The sequence below is a fragment of the Sprattus sprattus genome (genome assembly GCF_963457725.1).
Source record: "Sprattus sprattus genome assembly, chromosome: 2".
Lineage (NCBI taxonomy): Eukaryota > Metazoa > Chordata > Actinopteri > Clupeiformes > Clupeidae > Sprattus > Sprattus sprattus.
In genome coordinates, this window is record NC_137921.1 from 36,862,908 (window position 1) to 36,882,327 (window position 19,420).

The 19,420-nt window shown below is 43.2% G+C and overlaps 1 protein-coding gene across 1 annotated transcript in view; it reads left to right on the forward strand.

Moving 5' to 3' along the window:
* Positions 1 to 445: 445 nt before the first annotated feature.
* Positions 446 to 19,420, forward strand: part of prdm5 (PR domain containing 5) — a gene marked incomplete at both ends in the record, with an annotated part of 52,804 nt that continues 33,829 nt past the window's right edge. Inside the window, 11 exons of the mRNA XM_080859979.1 lie at positions 446 to 544; positions 1,159 to 1,242; positions 2,675 to 2,797; positions 4,580 to 4,742; positions 5,135 to 5,312; positions 5,679 to 5,774; positions 6,202 to 6,323; positions 9,178 to 9,257; positions 14,990 to 15,074; positions 15,464 to 15,621; positions 16,860 to 16,953. Of these exons, the coding sequence (XP_080716105.1) occupies positions 446 to 544; positions 1,159 to 1,242; positions 2,675 to 2,797; positions 4,580 to 4,742; positions 5,135 to 5,312; positions 5,679 to 5,774; positions 6,202 to 6,323; positions 9,178 to 9,257; positions 14,990 to 15,074; positions 15,464 to 15,621; positions 16,860 to 16,953 (1,282 nt within the window). The remainder of the gene's footprint in view (positions 545 to 1,158; positions 1,243 to 2,674; positions 2,798 to 4,579; positions 4,743 to 5,134; positions 5,313 to 5,678; positions 5,775 to 6,201; positions 6,324 to 9,177; positions 9,258 to 14,989; positions 15,075 to 15,463; positions 15,622 to 16,859; positions 16,954 to 19,420) is intronic.

Below are 19,420 nucleotides of genomic sequence, written 5' to 3' on the forward strand. Positions count from 1 at the left end.
TCTTTTTTCCGTTTGTGGATGATTAAAGTAATCGATCTACCTATCTATCCATCTATCCATCTATCTATCTATTTATCTATCTATCTATCTCTCTATCTATATCTATCCCAAATACATATCCCAGTTCTCTCCAACATTTTTGAATAGAAAATTCTAATAATGATCTAACCTGGAGGCTGAAAACCAGGTTGTCTACAGTGTCTGAAATGCCCTACAAACATAAATCGGCAGCATCCCTCGAGCTTTAACATAGCTCCTGGCTACCAAAACTTTCGACCAATCAGAGCTGCGCCTTGCTTTGCACGAAGAGAGAGAAACATGGAAGTCCAACCTGGACACCGAGACAGAGCTTGAAATACCTCCCGTCTACACGAAATCATCCTAAAACATTCTTGTTTTAGTTAACATAATCTGTCATTCAACAGATAAAAGTTCGATTCAAGCAATGACAATGTTGGGTATGTACGTGCCAGACAGATTTGCTCTGAAGTCATCTAAGGTCCAAGACGGAATCGGGCTTTACACCGCGAGAAGAGTCAAGAAGGTTTGTTCATTTCAGTTAGGAAAAACGAAAACAAATACAAACTTGGCGACACAGTTAAGACTAATATGTTTCAGCGTTTATGGGAAAAAAGTTTACGTTAACTTAAGACCAGAGTTTAACGCGTTAGGGAGTAGTAAAAATGCATAGCGATAGCAATGTCGGTGTTCGTTTTACAGCTGCTGACGTGAAGTGCCACGTATGGAGGAGTGAACATTTGCTCTGTCTCAATAGTCCAGTTGCAAGTATAAGAGTATCTACTCTTCGCGATTTGTATATAACCTACAACGTGAAACTACCTCGTCTGATGACTGTATCCACTGCTACCAGTTGTAGATGAAGAGATGCCAATTAAATAACATATTTTGATAAATGAAAGACAGACGTAGATGAAGGGTAGAATAGTAATCTAATTTGGATTGGTGACATGCAAGAATCAAAATGAATCAAAGTAGCCACGAGTTGAGCTAAAGAAGCACTGTAAGGTGACTTTTGGATAGTTTACACTAAAGAATAGCCTACACATCGTTTCTAAAATTTTAACAGTGTAACTATACATATTTGTCATATGTCAATTGTAACAAAGAGTAGCCTAATATCTTACTGTTTTGTCTAAGGGAGAGAAGTTTGGCCCATTTGCTGGAGAGAAGAAAATGCCGAGCGAAATGGATGAGAGCATGGACCCGCGATTGATGTGGGAGGTGCAGTAATCCATGATGGCTCAGTGTGGATCTTTGAGTACTGACATCATCACACCCCATGCATTTCTTTTGTGCCCTAGCACAATATGGCCTTCATTGTGTGTCAGTTTTAACTCAGTGTATGTGCATTAATGCCTAATATAATATTTAATGTGTTAATATACATAAATATAGATAGACAAAAGAAGAAGATAGACCGATGGACAGACAGACATACAGACAGACTTACAGACAGATAGACAGACAGACAGACAGATAGACAAATAGACATCAGATACACAGACAGATAGACAGACAGACAGACAGACAGACAGATAGACACATAGACATCAGATACACAGACAGCTAGGGAAAATGCAGGGCTCCTTATGGCACGTCATGTTTTCAGTGGGGTACAGCAAAATGGTCCTTAAAGCCCTAATGAAGCATCTCAATTCATTATTTTTATTTTTATAAAGTAACATAAACGTTGCTCCTAAGTAATGCTTGATTGGAGCAGACATGTAGACGATGTTCTCAGCCCATACTGTTCCTGTGCCATCTTGTTGCATTACTGAAGTATCTGCTTGCCAAATTCCACACACTGCATTTACTGGAGCCACAATATAGTTTATGTAATAGTCAATGATCTCCACAAAGCTGTAATGACATACAAATAGCCTTACTGAGAGAATACAAGTGTCTGCAAGATTGAAATCTGTGAATTGTGTGTTTATATGCATACCAACTGTAATTTCTACCTTCTTGATGACACAGGGCTCAAATTCCCTGGTGACATCGGTAATAACAGCCTTTTATAATTTTGATTCATATTTTTAAACTGTGTGATATTATCTTCTGGTATTCAGCAGGCCAATCTTCTATCTCTGCACTACAATTTTTTATCCAATTTTATCAACTCAGTATGGGAAGAGTTTTCAACTTTGAACTGTTCTGCACTAGTATATCAAGCAGTTTTGTGTAAGACTATATCAGCAATTTGATGATTTTGGTTTGTGCAGTTCAGTGATCATCAGACGGTAATTATTAGGCTCGAGTTTTTGTTGGCACGAGACGCCATCCCACTCTGTCGAATAATGTAGTCATTATTTTAACATCAGGGAAAGTTACAGTGTGTTTTAGAACACTTGATAACTTGTGTGCAATAGATCTAATTTGAATGCTTGAACACTCACATATTCAGACAGAGAGTAATTCTCAAAACTGTCTAACTGTTGAACTGATTAGCTGACAGAAACATTAAATATTCATGTACTGGTGTCCAGAGAAGAACATAATGTTACATTTTACTTGTAATAACATGTCTGTGAAAATCAACCCGCTTTTGAATGCCAATGTCCTCGTTTGGGCTGCCGTGTTTTGTGGGTCTTCAGATGGAGGCTCTGACTGCAGTGGTGAACAGTTTTGGCAGATTTTTCTGTGTGTCTTGCAGGTACGGGGGACCAAAGGGGATGTGTTGTACATCCTAGACGCCAGCAACCCTCGAACCGCTAACTGGCTGCGTTTCGTCCATCAGGCACCGTCTCAGGAGCAGAAGAACCTGGCGGCCATTCAGGTACGAGCCAGCCGGTGCTCCAGAGATAACAACACCTCCAGCCTTATCGCACTGCCAGATTCAAAGACTTCAAGCCACAGACCCAGCAGAGAGACAGAGGGAGAGAGAGAGAGAGAGAGAGGAAGAGAGGAAAAAAGGCAGACAGAGGGAGGGAGGGAGATGGAGAGAGAAAGAGAGACAGTGAGAGAGTAAGAGAGTGAGGGCAAGAAGAAAAGACGGGGAAAAAGAAAGACAGTGAGAGAGAAAGACAAAGAAAGAAGAGAGAGAGAATAGAGAGAAAAAGGGAAAAAAGAACAAGAAAGGCAACAAAATAGAGGAGATTAAAATTAAAATGAGAGAACGCCAAGACAGAATGGGAATTAAAGGATTCGAGAGAAAGGATAGCTCTTGCAGTTAGATTAGCCAGTCACACATTTAGCAAGCAGGACTAAATATACCTGAGAAGAGCAGAGAGACTGAGCGTGGCACTTGGGTAAATTGTTTTGTCTACGGGTGCAGACATGTTGTGAAATCCGTCCTCCTGATAGAGGTCTGAGGAGAGAGATGTAGAGGTCGGTGTGTTTGATAACTATGCCTGGTGTGTAATGAGCCTTGCTTAAACACAGGTCTTCAGCAGAAGCCTCAGCTGCTCATCTAGATCAGCTAGGTCAGCTGTATAGACAATAGAACTGTTGCCGTTGTTGCACCAAATGTAAGCTCAAATCTTGTCCAAGTCGCCAATGGCCACATAGTTCAATCGGGACAAATAGAGGGAAACACCAGAACACACAAACACAGAATTGTTCTTCCAGCTGTGGTTTTTAGTTGTTTTCATGTTTTATTTTCAAATGGCAGTAGTTCTTCTAGGTCCTACCCACCCATAACACAAGCCCACCCAAACACACCCACACACACACACACACACACACACACACACACACACACACACACACACACACACACACACACGCACACACACACACACACACACACACACACACACACACACACACGCACTCACACACACACACACACACACACACACCATATGTTCAGACAGAGAGAGGGAGAAAGAGAGGGAGAGGGAAAATGAAGCACTGGTAAGTTTCACCCTTCTAATAATAAAACAGACTTGCAGAGAGGCATGTTAGCCCAGGACCTGTGGTCTGAAGGCTATGGTTTTGCCATTAATGCTACAGTGCTAAAACCCAGCGTCTGCTCAAAGGTCATACATGTGTGCTTTCAGCTCTGGCTTCCATCAGCTGTGACATTTATGGCATTTTTTCTGTTGAGATTAATATATGTGCATATTTATAATCCAGAAGAAGACGGACTGTGACACTTTGATTTCATTAGAGGGCTGACCTTTGGAATATGAAAGTTTAAAGACAACATATTTAGGGGCGCTGACTGCTTGGCCTTTGACCTTAATCAAGACTAGCAGACAAACACACCAATGTCTCATTGTAATGGGTCTTGGGCCCTTAATTTTGTGTATGTCAAAAGTCGATGTGCCGGTTTGTGTGTGTGTGTGTGTGTGTGTGTGTGTGTGTGTGTGTGTGTGTGTGTGTGTGTGTGTTTAATTAATGTTCCACTCCCTGAGGCATACAATGTGTATGCCATCATGCAAGTCGAGGAGTTGACTGTCAGGTCAAAATGAAACATAGTTATGTTGCTGTGATAAGGTTTAAGTTATTTCCCTGTTTTGACTTAGCTTGTCTTTGACTCAGAACCTTATTTAGATTTATGAGAGTGTCTTTGATCACTGTTGACAGTCTGAATGGCCTGCCCTTTGGTCTGCAGGATGGAGAGAATATCTTCTACCTGGCTGTGGATGACATCGAGACAGACACAGAGCTGCTCATTGGCTACCTGGACAGTGACATGGAGGAGGAGGAGGAAGAAGAGGAGGAAGACATCAAGGATGAAGATGAAAACAGTATTGAGGCCAAGCATCTCAATGAAGGTGTGATTCAAGTCAATTTAATTCCATTTTATTTATATAGCGCCATAACAATACAGTTGTCTCAGAGCCCAGAGCCTGGACCCCCTTAGTGCAAGCACAATGGCAGCAGGAGCAAGGAAAAACTCCCTGTTAGTCAGGAAGGAACCTTAAGCAGAACCACGGCACGTAAGGGGGACCCATCTGCTTGCGTACTAATGTATCCGATATTTTAATCACTTTTATAGGGCTTTCTGTGTTTATAGCAAATGTATATCCTTCATGAGAGAGCGTCCACTGAGATGTATGGTATGGGAAATCAATAGCTGTTCATTGGATTAAATATAAGGACATGGATCTCCCGGCTTCCCTTATGTCTGTGTGTGTTAACTGTCTGTTTCTCTCTACCTACACAGAGCTGACGATTAAGAAGGAGGACCACCCATGCCTGCTGTGTGAGAGCAGCTTTCCCAGTGAGGAGATCCTGGCGGCACATCTCCAGAGCCTGCACCAGAGGGCCAGCACCGAGGAGAAGGAGTTCAAGTGTCGCAGCTGTGGCAAGAAGTTCCCTGTCAAGCAGGCCCTCCAGCGCCAGTGAGTAGCATTGATCTGAGCACAGTTCCAGAACACACCACAGTTCCAGAACACACCACAGTTCCAGAACACACCAGGCACCACACATTAATATAAACATCCTACTCCACTTACTGTACCTCAGACTGGGCAATGAGTAATCGCATAAACAGTGTGTGCACATACGGGCCCTGTATTAAGCATCTGTATGTACTCATTACACAAGTTGTGCTCCAGAGTACTGGGGAACCTTGAGGCGCAGACTTGAGTCTCTGTACTGTATCACAGTGTTTGCCGATGTTTCAGTGAGGATTTAAGACATTGTACAGCAATGTCTGAGAGTCTTGTCTGTTTGTTTTTTTCTTTTTTTTTTTTCTTCTTCATCAGTGTCCTGCACTGCACAGAGAACCAGGCCCCATCAGGAGACTCAGCCAAAGCCCACCAATGCTCTCTCTGCCACAGCACCTTCTGCTCAGAGTCCAGGTAGGCTAGCTACATAAATGGAGACCAAACTGGCAAGGTTCTTCAAGGCTCATTAAGACCACCACCACAGACACACTTTCTTCCCTCTCTTTCTAACTCTGTTTCTCTCTCTCTCTCCCTCTTTCACTGTCTCTCTCATTTCAATTTCAACTAAATTCAATTATATGTATTGGCATGAATGTTACAGCAACATTTTTGCCAAAGCCACATACATACACACATTTACATAATTCAAATGATATCACAAAATAAGACAATTCTAATTATAATCAGTTGTTGTTTTGTCATGGGTGGCCTCTCTGGCTTTCCCTCAGGTTCTGACAAACTCCTACAAATGTTGCTGCCTAGAATTTACTGAATGAAAATATTTAGTACATTAAGAAGTGCAGCTCTGTCTCTGTCTCTGTCTCTCTCTCTCAATTTGTAGTTTTGAGCAGCACAAAGAGGCTTGTAAAGGAGATGCCAGGTTCATCTGTAAGGCAGAGAGCTGTGGGAAGAGGTTCAAGAGCAAAGATGCACTGAAGAAACACAAGGGAAATGTGCATACAGGTCTGTTGAAGGCACACACACACACACGCACACACACACACACACACACACACACACACACACACACACACACACACACACACACACACACACACACACACACACACACACACACACACACACACACGCACACACACACACACACACGCACACACACACACACACACACAAGCCAACCAAACCCACCAGAGCCTGGGGTCAGAGGGGAACTGTCCTCATCAGGTCCTCATCAACTCTCAGGACAAGTAGAAAATTCTGGAACAGGAGCTGGTATCCAGCCAAGATTGTCACCAACTACAAAGGGAACAATCACACATTTGAGAATGAATATGAAGCACAACAATTTGTGGACAGTTCCATGGAGTAATACGGGCGAGCTAGGCCAGTATTGGCAGTGTGTTGACTCGTGTTGCTGGGGTAGGCATTATGAGTTTTGACACTTTGCGAAAAATGATCAGTGCCTTTCTTATTTGATTTTCAACTAACTAGCCAGTGATCAGTTCAACATGAGAACCTAATTAGTCCTCGGGCTGGGTTCACATGGGAACGGAGGCTGCATGGAGAGTTATTTTCTTCCTTCCTTTCTCTGTGGTGATGACCTCTTTTGGTGTGTGTTGCTGTGCTTCTCTTCGGCTCTATAACTTCTACTTTCCTAAACTTCTATGTTGATTACTTTTTACATCGGTTTGTGCTTGACCCCAGTTGGGGTATTGGTATTAGCTGGGCTGCTGTTCAAGGACGGTTGTATTTAGTTTGACAGCACAACCTCTCGTTGTTTGCGTAATGTTAATCATTTGTCGCAGACATCCCATCATTAATGCGCTGATTATGATTTTGCCAAAATACATGTAAACATTATATTTGGGCGTGTTTAAAAAGCATTGGTCACGGTCACAGATGAAGCTCAATCCTTGACCACCTCCTAAGTCAGAAAGCAGAAACTGCTATTTTCTACACCAAGCAGCTTCTATTTCAGTCTACCAATAGAAGAATATTAGCTCATCTGGCAAAGGGTAGGACTGTAGGACTCATATTCCTCACTAAAAGACAGTAGAGGAGTGCGGCACTTTTCAAACCAAGCAGAACTCTACCAGAACGTATACTCTGCAGACCACTCTAACAATCCTGAGAATAGGAATAGGTTCCTCGAGCATATAAATTTGCCATCACGTTTTGTTTTATGTTGTTTGTTTTTATCTTTGAAAAACTCTTACAAAATATTGGGGAAAAAGTGTGCAAGGCTTTGGCTAAATGGCTAAATGCTAAATGCTCTCACACTCTAATATGCTCTCAGCTCGTTCTAGTTTATTTGTGATTTTTGTTCATGCCAAAACCATTTCCATATTAATCCAATCCATTCAATGTCGTGTTTTCTCCCCCCTCTTTGTCGGGGGACGGGCAACTGGCAATGAGCAAAATCTGCCGCACATGAACTATCACTACATTAAATACCATGAGCAAGATCCTAAACACAAAGATGAGTGGGTCAGTCCAGTGCTCCAACGCACCACATGATAGCTTAAGACGGACTTTGCTCGTTGCACGTTGCTTTGCTTGTTGCCCTGTTGCCCTTCAATGAAATGAGGGCCCATAATGTGAGTCTAATGAATGGCAGAAAGGAGCCATCCGTCTGGTTAAAGTTCATGGTGAGAACGTGGAGCCGCACTGACCTATTACTGTGAGTGGTGATGTAGCTGCTGAGCTATGTCTCTCACTGGTCTAGGCCTTAGCCTTAGCCCCAGGCCGAGGCTCTGTCTTGCATTAGGCATTAGCCTAGCCGTCTCTGTGTGGGTACGTGGGCGAGAGGGGAAGTGGCGAGGACTGCAGAGACCCGAGTCACCCATCATGCAGTGACGTCAGCTGGGACTTGAAGAGGAAAGGGGTTGGGTGGGGGGTTGCTCTGTTGTCCCTGTAATACGTTTTTTACTGGCTTATTAAAACTTGAGAAGGACCCAGTGGAAGCTGACAGGCGCTGGCCATTAGAGACCCTCTTTTTCGCGGTGGTGTTCATCTCCAGCCGACCGCTCGTAAGAGTAGGAAGTACAGCTGGCATTTGACCTCTCACCTCCGTTAGATGTGAGCACGTGTGTGTGTGTGTGTGTGTGTGTGTTTATCATTTGGTGGGCGTCACATGCCTGAGTTAACTTGAGAGAGAGAAGAGACAGAGATGTCTGTGGGCACTTAGTGTTCCGTACAGCCACTTCCTGGCTCGTGAGCAACTCTCGACTGTGTTATCGTAGTTGTGGAGCTGTGCTGTTTCATGGAGAACACCTGCACGGCGCTACATCTTGAAGCATGCAAACGTGAGAAGGAGAGAGAAGTACAAAATATACTGCTTTGGCTCCAGGCCCAACAGACACAAAATACACATCCTCCCGCACTTCCTTAAATGCAATATTGGCAAAAACAACCCGTTGTGTCACGTCGGATGAGATTCCATTGTCCTTTGGCTTTTTTTCACACTTAGATCTTGCATGGAAGTTTGGCAAAGGATTCCCACTGTCAAAGTGTAGGAGGGTTTTTTATCTCTTTGGAATGAAGCCTTGGAACAGTTGGCATAGCTGTCAGCCCAAATCCTGCGTTAGCCTCTCTTTGTTAGCCAAACTCTGAGGAGGATGCCGAGTTCAGGAAACCAACCATCTTGAGATGTTCTTTGAGTTTTCTCACTTGGACTGCATAAGGCCATGTGCTCATCTTTGTGGTGCAACAGCTGTCCTAATGAGTTTTGGCACGCAGGCTCCGTCAGTCGACACTTAGCATCATAAGAAGTCCATAAAAAATGTGTTGTGCCGAAATCTGTGTGTGAGTTTCACGAGTGTAATTATTTGCTTTTTTTTTTCAATTTATTTTTTAGGAAGCGCTCGAAGGAAACTTATGTGTACCATCTGCAACAAGAAATGCTCCTCCTCCCTCAACCTCCAGGAGCATCGCAAGGTCAGAGGTCTTGTCCATCCAGCCTATCCCTTCAGCAATGTCTCCCTTCCTTTATTTCTTATTTCCCCGTTGCTCAAGGCTCTGGTTTCTGTCTGGTGCATTTCTATCCATCCGTGTCTCAGTTTTCATAGCTTTGTCACCCGATTTTTAGAGTTTCTGGACACAAATATATATCTTTGCCCAGTCGCTCTTCTCTCTCTTTCACTTTCTCCTTCCTTTTCCCTCATTCTCTCTCCCCCTCCCTCTCTCTCTCGCCCACTGTGGGAGTTTAACTTTATGTTAACATTGTAACATTTTCCGACTCTGTGACACAGGAGAGGAAGGTCGGTTTTTGTTTCACAAGCTCATCCCTGCGGACCTTGTGAAATTCAAGAGGCACTCTGAGCAGACAAAAAGACTTTAACCTCGGCGTCAGGAGTCTTCTGGCCAAAAAACCTAAAAGTGGTCACAGTGAGCTAAAATGTCATCTTAAGAAGTGATAAAGCACTAGTCATTTAAGATAAATTACTCTAATCTATAGAATGATCCAGTATTGAAGGCGAAGAATTGAAACCATGCTGAACAAAGTAGTACTAATATTATGTCAACAAAAATAACACAAGACACTAGAGACAGTGTTAATACAATCACAGGCTCATTGCATTCCATATAATTAATGGCATCAGATCTAATTGTTCTGCTTAGTTTTTTCACCAAAAAGGTCGTACCACTTCCATTAAACACGGAAGGAGATATCAGTAATTAACATGCAAATGTGAATTTGTAAAATGTTCTCAGTCTGGGCCTTCACTGAACCAGCTCTCTATGGGAGGTTGTCCTTCAAGGAGAGTTGTCCTTAATTTGTCGGAGCTGAATAGCCCCTGTGTCTGTGTTTATACCCAGAAATTTGATTGTGGATAGCTGTTAGTGTCTCCCAGAAGATACCGCCGTGATGTTCCTCCCGCAGGTAACCAGAAATGACCTGCAGCCATCTGCTGCAGTGTGTTTTGACCCCTGCGAAAATCTAATTTCCCTCCTGAGACATGGCTTTGAGTCTCCCAAATGTCAAAGCAGCCATTCCTCTCTTTAATTAAAGCTAGGCCTTTAAGCCTGGGCTGGTGAGGCCTTAATGGTACTATCTTGCTTGCATACACATGAGAGATGCTGCGCTGACGTACTAGACAATGGAGACATGGCCTGACACCAGACTCTGGTGGGGCTTTTCAAAAGGGACAGAAAAGTGATTCATCATGCAGTATTTGGAATCGGTCAGACCACAGATATGGCATTTATCTGCGAAACAAGTAATTTTTCTCCGGTTAATGTGAAGCCGATGTGCCTCATTCTCATTCAAATGAATGCATTCAGGCGAAATTTAACCTTTGGGTGCCCACCAAAGCTATCAGTCCTCTCAGCTCAAGCATGGGGACTTTTTTTTCCGCTCTCAGGAGAAAAGGTTCCCGAAGTTTCTCCTCTCAGTTGGTTCTTTGTCAGCTTAATGGAGTTCCAAATGTTTGCTTTTGTCTCATGGGTTCCCATTGATGGAGGGCCTTTCAAGCTAGACAAGTCATTGATCAAATATGAAACACGATGAGAACAAGACTAGCAAGGACCAGGACTTTGTTTATGTCCTCACATTCTGTCGCTGAGCTGATCGGCTCCTAAAATAGTGCGCTGCACTTCCATAGACATAGCTGACAATAGAATCATTGTTTTGGAGGAAGAATATGACTGAAACTCAATTATTACTCGATGAGTCATTTTGTCAAGAATTTAGATTGATTGTTGTACTGTTATAAAACTGCCCAGAATTATCAAAAAAAAATCTGGTTTAGCAGGCTTCTCATATCAGTATTAGAGACGGTTTTCTAGATCTTTTGGAGCAGTATTAATATATATATATTTTTTTGTGTGATTGAGTTTTTGAGTTGAGTATTTGAGTTGAGTATTTGAATTTGTGCAAAGTAGCTAAGAAGATAAGACTTAACCTATAATTTAGATAATACAAAATGAAGATTAAATTACCCTGTAAGCAAAATGACGTCCCCTAGACGTCCCGTAATGGTCTCTCTGAACGTTCTAAAAACGTAAATGTGTATGGTTCCCGTGACAACTTTAGGACGTTTTGCACGACGTTCCAAGACCGTCCCGAGGACGTTGCGGTGACAACTGGGAAACGTTTTCTATAGGTCCTGGGGACGTTATGCAGGACGTTGCAAGCACCTCCCGAGGGCATTGTGGTTACGTCTGGGGAACGTGTTTCTATAGGTCCTGGGGACGTTCTGCAGGAAGTTGCAAGAACGTCCTGAGGGCATTGTGGTGACATCTACAAAACCTATTTAAGACGTCCTGGGTACGTTATTCAAGGATGCACCGCGGACGTAGCAGGCACGACCGTTTTTGCTGAGCTAAATGAAGAAAATAAAATAATAATAGATCGCGGAGCCGTCATTTTGCTTACAGTGCGCGCACACACACAAGTTCAAGTTCATTTATATTACACATTTCATATGATATGCATAGACACACACGATTACAAACTTGATTGCGGGCATGGGAATTGAACCGTAAACCTTCCTATTACTAAACGAGATCGCTACCTACTGTCCTAACACTGTCCTAACACTGTCTTGTCCTTGAGCAAGACACTGAACCCCTAATTGCTCCTGATGTGCAGTGTGCCATCAGTGTAAAATGTGTATACATGTGTAAGTCGCTTTGGATAAAAGCGTCTGCTAAATGACTAAATGTAAATGTAAATGTAAATGATTACTATAGTGCCACTTTAACAGGTTTATCACACTGTGAGACAGCCAACAAACTTAGTCTTTTTTTCCGAGGGTTTGAGGAAAAGCATATTGTAGCAATCTCAGGCACTACGCATTGAGGGTTTTCCGTAATGATTCCTTTTTTAATTAACATCCATGGCACATCACGGACGTGCGGGCAGGGAGGCAGAATAACTAGCCAAACTAAGAATGATGAAATAAAATAAATATGAATGCTTCTGTACTGATCTGTGCTATAAATGTAATGTCTGCATGATTCCAATACAATGCATACATAGGAAGGTGACCAAGTGTCTAGCTTTAACATATTGAGCTTTCCACAGGCCTTCAAAGATGGTGCAACAGAACGAAGAGCTCACCGGTCAAATTGTCTGATTGGAATTTCTTTAAAAATCCCGTCTCGCAAACACAATTTTGACAACAATCCTAATATTACGTAAGGCCTATAAAGCAAACGTGCACTGCCCTTATTATGTTTAAAAGGAACAGGCTAATCTGCCGTTAGAAAGTTATTTAACAACACGCATATGCTGCATTTTAAAGCGCAAACCCTCGGTTTCAAACGAGGAGCGAACTGAGTGAGAAGGATCCAACATGGCCAAGCAGACTAGCCTTAAAAGCTTTTTTTCAGAGGCCAAAAACATCTGATGAGGGTAAACCTTCTGACGAGGATGAATCTGTAATACCTGCAGTGTTGCGCTTTTCCTTTTATTACCGTGCGTGAGCGCGCGGAAGAGCCGAGAGCGGTATTGCAGACAGAGATTTTGAAAAATTATAGCACTCGCCTCATATTGAAAATTGGAGCTGTGAACGTAGTTCAAAATTATGAATTATCAACAATGAACTGAGCAAGTTCATGTAGAAAGTGAACTTTCCAAACACTGAATACCTGAAGCCCTAGATGTTCGAACAGCATCACTAAAGAAAAAGCTGAAATGTCGGGCGTTTATGTCGTTATGGAGTGACAAGTTCTCTTGGCTCAGGTGCGAGGTAATTGATAGTCACAGTAAAATGTGCAAAGGATTCACAAGAGGGTCGAATAATTTAAGAATCTCTGCTCTCATTGAACAGAGCAATGACCATGTTGCGGCGCTCATTTTAACGCCACAGCAGGTTGCGCTTAAAGGCCACGTATTGACGCGCATCAGACATAAATGTTTTTGTTTCCCATTGTAAACTTAGGAAAATAAACATGTTGCATTCTAAACTACCTGATTATGTTATTATTTAAGCTATGCAGGCCGTCAGTTTTCTTCAATGGGCTAATTTAGAAGCAGAAATAGGCTAGATATTTGGCCGGCTTATCATTAAAATGTCGGGCAAATGAAAATAATTTTTCTCTAGCGGAACTTCTGGTTCAGAGAGGACCATCAGAGGACCAAATAAGAACGGTCCCTAAAAGTCCGTTTTAAGGCTCATGCGAACGTCACGCAGAGGACCTGCAGGTAAAGGTTACGGGACGTTTTTAAATGACGTCCTGGGGATGTGTGCTGAGTGACCAAATTATAACGTTCCTTAATAGTCCGTTTTAAGGCTCATGCGAACGTCACGCAGAGGACCTGCAGGTAAAGGTTACGGGACGTTTTTAAATGACGTCCTGGGGACGTGTGCTGAGTGACCAAATTATAACGTTCCTTAATAGTCCGTTTTAAGGCTCATGCGAACGTCACGCAGAGGACCTGCAGGTAAAGGTTACGGGACGTTTTTAAATGACGTCCTGGGGACGTGTGCTGAGTGACCAAATTATAACGTTCCTTAATAGTCCGTTTTAAGGCTCATGCGAACGTCACGCAGAGGACCTGCAGGTAAAGGTTATGGGGACGTTTTTAAATGACGTCCTGGGGACGTGTGCTGAGTGACCAAATTATAACGTTCCTTAATAGTCCGTTTTAAGGCTCATGCGAACGTTACGCAGAGGACCTGCAGGTAAAGGTTACGGGACGTTTTTAAATGACGTCCTGGGGACGTGTGCTGAGTGACCAAATTATAACGTTCCTTAATAGTCCGTTTTAAGGCTCATGCGAACGTTACGCAGAGGACCTGCAGGTAAAGGTTATGGGGACGTTTTTAAATGACGTCCTGGGGAGGTGTGCTGACAGACCAATTTATAAGGTTCCCTAAAAGTCCGATTTAAGACTCATGCGAACGTCACAGAAGGACCAAACGTAGACTTGCTACGAACGTCAAAAACGTTCTGGTAACGTCCTCTAGCGAACGTTGTGGCGGGGACCAATTGGGGACGATTGGGGACCTTGCGAATGTCCTGTTAACGTCCTGGGGACGTTCCCTGTTTGCGGGGTAGTTATCAGTTCAGATGAGTAACTTTTAATCCTGATTTGTTAGAAATTCCCCAACTTCCAAAAGTTGTGCAACTTAATATTACCATAAATAAGCAGTGGCTAAAACTGACTACAGCAAGCTCTGAATACTTCAGTGGTATTCAGATCCTGTATTATCATAACTTTGCAGAGGAACCTTTCATAATAAGTACTATTATAACGCAGCTGAGAGCCAGAGAGAGCTAGTCAAGCTTTCAGGCAGTTTAATTACATTTCCAGATGATGTGTGTGTGCATGTGTGTGTGCATCTGTGTATATGTTTGTGTGTGTGTGTGTGTGTGTGTGTGTGTGTGTGTGTGTGTGTGTGTGTGTGTGTGTGTCTGTGTAGGTCTGTGTGTGTGTGTGTGTGTCACTGAAAGTGTACTGTATGTGTGTTTTGGACAGAGCATCTGCAATGCTCCCTCTATGTCTGCAAGGGCTGAGGTTTTTTTTTTCCAACGTTGTGCAGTCAGAATGGGCAACCAAATCTCATCCCTGGGGCCATAAAGACAACTCTGTAACCTCAATACCTCAGACCAAGTGCTGCACTAGATGAGCAAACCGTCCTCCGTCACTGGAAACCCTACCAGACAGGTTGCCAATGTTATTCCACAGACTGAGGTAATGTGTTATCTTATGATCTTAGGTGCACGAGATATTTGACTGCCCTGCGTGTGACAAGAAATTCATCTCCACCAACCAGCTGAAGCGCCACATGATCACACACTCTGGTACGAATGAATTACACGCACATACACACGCACACGCACACACACGCACACACACACACACGCACACGCCCACACACGCACATACAAACGCACACACACACACACACACACATACACACACACACACACACACACACACACACACACACACACACACACACACACACACACACACACACACACACACACACACACACACACACACACACACACACACACACACACACACAGACATCAGTCAAACAAACAGACATCAGTCAAACGCATACAGAACAATAAGACACTGAGACAGACGCATTCACATCATGTCATCATGCCAAATATGTCAGGAATTATGAAGATATGCTAGACCCTCTTTGTAAGCTCTTTCTGTGTGTGTGTGTTATTAGAGAAGCGACCTTACACATGTGAAATCTGCAGCCGCTCCTTCAAACGCTTGGACCAGGTCACTGCCCACAAGATCATCCACAGCGAGGACAAGCCCTACAAGTGCAAACTGTGTGGGAAGGAGTTTGCTCACCGCAATGTCTACAAGAACCACAAGAAGGTACCAGCTTCCCCTCCAGACGTGGCTCAGGTGATCTGCCGCCGCGTGGGAGGATTATTTTAGATGTTTAACATTTGGGCAGAGTTTTCCTCAGCCAGTCCTCGCGTTAGATGTTTTTTAATGATTGAAAGCTGTCAGTCAGACTCCTCCTCACAGTCTCCTCCCTGACCAGCGACCTTTCAAATAGCCCCCAGGCAGTCAAAATGGCTTCCAGATCATCCAGTTGATTAAAAATCTGTTGAATCAATCAATCTATAAATAACAATAGTAGTTGATGTAAATACCTATTTACTATATGGTCATTTTTCATAGTTTCACGCCTTTTATTAATTGACTATGCATTTATTTGTGACCCTATATAATACGTAGCCATGCAGTAGCCAGCTTGTCTGAATAACTAGAGGAATGTCGTGGGCTGAAGCACCAAGGTCAGAGATGATGGTGTGGAACCATATGATATGTCTGTAACCTTAAGGGCTCTGTCTGATTTGGCAGACAGATGGATAGGTGGACAGACAGACAGACAGACAAGCAGACAGACACACACACAGACACACAGACATAGACAGACAGACTGTCTGTGCCTGGCAGACAGACGGTGGTGGTGGTTGTGATGTGGTTGTGTGTGTGAGTGTGTATATATGTATGTGTGGTTATGTGTGTGTGTGTGTGTGTGTGTGTGTGTGTGTGTGTGTGTGTGGCTATTTGTGTGTATGTGTGGTTATGTTTATGTGTATGTATGTGTGTGGTTATTTGTGTGTATGTGTAGTTATATATATATATATATGTGTGTATGTGTGTGTGTGTGTGTGTGTGTGTGGGTATAAATAAACAAGGGAGCCTCTCCAGTTCCTTATCGCCATGCAGGATCATCAGTCTAATCAGCCAGTGTGGAGCCAGACCTGAATCCCCCAGCATAACCCCGACCCTGACCCAAACCCTGAGCCTCATATCAGGCCACGGCAGCAGGCAGAGAGAGAGAGGGAGTGTTAAAGAGGAACCCAGATAGAGAGAGAGATAGAGGGAGAGGGAGGAGAAGCAAATGGGAAGAGAGAGGAGTGAGGGAGAAGATGAAAAGGAGGCCATGGTTTAAGAGAGGGTGATGACAGAAGAAGAGATAACGTGTGAGGAAGAGGGATTAGACGAAGGAGAGAACGGGGTGTGTGTAATGGTATGATGATGATACAGGCGTTAAATCAGTGTCCCCTTGCCTTCCCATGATGCTTTTGTCTTGGCAGACACACTCAGAGGAGCGACCGTTTCAGTGTGAAGAGTGCAAGGCCCTGTTCCGGACGCCGTTTTCGCTACAGAGGCACCTCCTCATTCACAACAGTAAGTGTTTGTGTGTGTTTCTGTCCCTCCCTCTTTCTTTCTCTGTGTGTGTGTGTCTTCATTTGTCTGTTTGGGGTCCATTCTTAAATACATGAAACCATTGTCACACAGGAACCATGGCTTTGGATGAAAGGGAATATGTAGCCTATGTGCCCTTGTTTCTTCTGCCACCCCATTAAGCCTGTAGTGCTGGATAGTGAGCTGTAGAGTTTCTCTGCCCTTGTGGTGGTACTGCTGAATAGGTCCAGGACCACTTTGGAGAAGAGCATCCAGACTACATGCTTAAGTGTAGACCAAGGCAACATAGTTGTGAAGCCCAGCCTCTTAAAGTATGATTCAAATACCCAAACTGCTTTGAATTTGGTTCTGATATCCAGCCTTTGAGAACATGGTTCTAGTACCTATCTCCTTAGGATGTAGTTTTGGTTCCCAAACCCTAACAGGGTGGCTTTAATGATCCGACCGTGGGAACGTGGTTCTAATACGCAGCCCCCCGAGGACAGTCTTCTGCTGCCCAGCTCCTCGCAAAAGGGCAGGGAGAGCTGAGAAGAGCTGAGGAGAGGAGACTGTCGAGCCTAGCAGGATGGAGGTCTAGACTGATGACACTGAGATTGCGGGAGCTGGAGGCATTTCCTGCCTACTCGCTCCCCAGAGACAGATCGGCACTCACACAAGTCAGTGGGAGACTGAGCTACAGGGCACGGGCCTGGGACCTGGATTAGATGTCAGGTGCCAGCTGGAGATGGGGTGGGGTGGGGTCTGTGAGTCTGGTTAAAGGCACGTAATAGGTTTTTTACACCTATATATATTGTTTGAGCATGCTTCTGCATCCTGTTTAATACAAACTCAGGGTGTGATTATTCCTGTGGAATGTATTTTTTGTGTCTTTGCCTGTATGGGTATGTGTAATATTCTTTGTGTGGGTATGTGTGAGATATCTGTGCATGTCTGAGTGTGTTTCAAGATATTTAGGTGTGTATATGTATTCTTATGTGCCTGTGTCTGTGTGTGTGTGCACTGTAAACCTGAACAAGTTCAGAGTACTTAAAACTTTTGATGTAACCAATTACATAAGAAAATTTGAGTACATATTTTATTTATTTTAAGTAAACTTAACTTAAAAATTATACATCGGCTATACTGATTTATTTTGTTATCATTTTCATAATTTTTGAGTTCTCTGAACTCATATTATTCCAAAATCGTCCAGGATTTTGCCTCGACAGATATTTGTGTTTCTCTGGGTCTTTCACAAAATAGTTTTTACACCCTTACAAGTTTTTGAAAGCTTTTACTGTTGAGAGAACTGCCATTGGTTGACCGCCTTCCCAGTGTTGCCAGATGTACATTTACATTTACATCTGTGATTTAGCAGACGCTTTTATCCAAATCGATTTACAAGGAATTTTGCATTTATAGATGAGGAGCAGTTTAGGGGTTCACACTTATACACTTGCTAAGGAGGAGTGGGGAATCGAACTAGCAACCTTCCAACCTCTCAATTACTAAACGACTCCTCTACCTTAAGTCTGCTGTCTCCGTCTTTCATCACAAGATCTCTGCAATGGTGTTCTCAACGACATTGGTGACGTCAGATACTAAAACAATTTGAGTTATCAGGCAATGTTTCCTCAAACAAATACATTCCAATACAATTAAAACGTCTTCACTTGCTCAGAAAACTAATACATTTTAAGTTGGGTCAACTAAATACCAGGTTTTATGTTAATAAGTTAGTAGAACTGTTTGGGTTTACAGTGTGTGTGTGAGTGTGGCTGTCTTCGTATCTGCGTGATATCTTTAGAGTGCTGTGTGGGATCACTGGTCTGTGTACCTCTGACTGTGGGGAAATGGATTGCAGCTGTTACAGTGTTTTCATATAAAATAGAGTTGTTGTGAAACACACACTGCACCTTTAAGAGGGTCAGAGGTGACTCAGTGGTTCGTCCTCCACAGAAGCCATATAAACACCTCTCATATGATCCGTGTGTGACCGTGTGCATGTGTGTCTGCACGCAACTAGATGTCTGCCTTTTCTGCCTCAGTGACAGAGAAGTGATTTTCCATCATAAAGTGACTCAATCTATTGACTTTGTAATCTGAGATTAAGATCCATCTCAGACATTTCTGCAAGGACCATTACTATTTTTTATAAGAGTAAGGCAGTATGCTTAAGATATTCTCCTTTTTTGAAGGAGTCAGTACTGCTACCAGAGCATGTTTTATGTCTTTGTAGCCTCACCAATTCCTCCCATTGCAAGAAATGATGATATCCTTCCATTGGCCGAGGCAAAAAAATATACTTCACTTCAACAAGTTTTTTTTTTTTTGGTGTGGACCTGTTTTCAGGCCTGTTCTGGAGAACCCCAAGTGTACCGTTGGGTTTCATAACCTCGAAGAATGGCGCTCCAAGCTGTGTTACCACCAGGCTTTTAGCTTTCGCCTTGTACGTATGCCATTTAGGAAA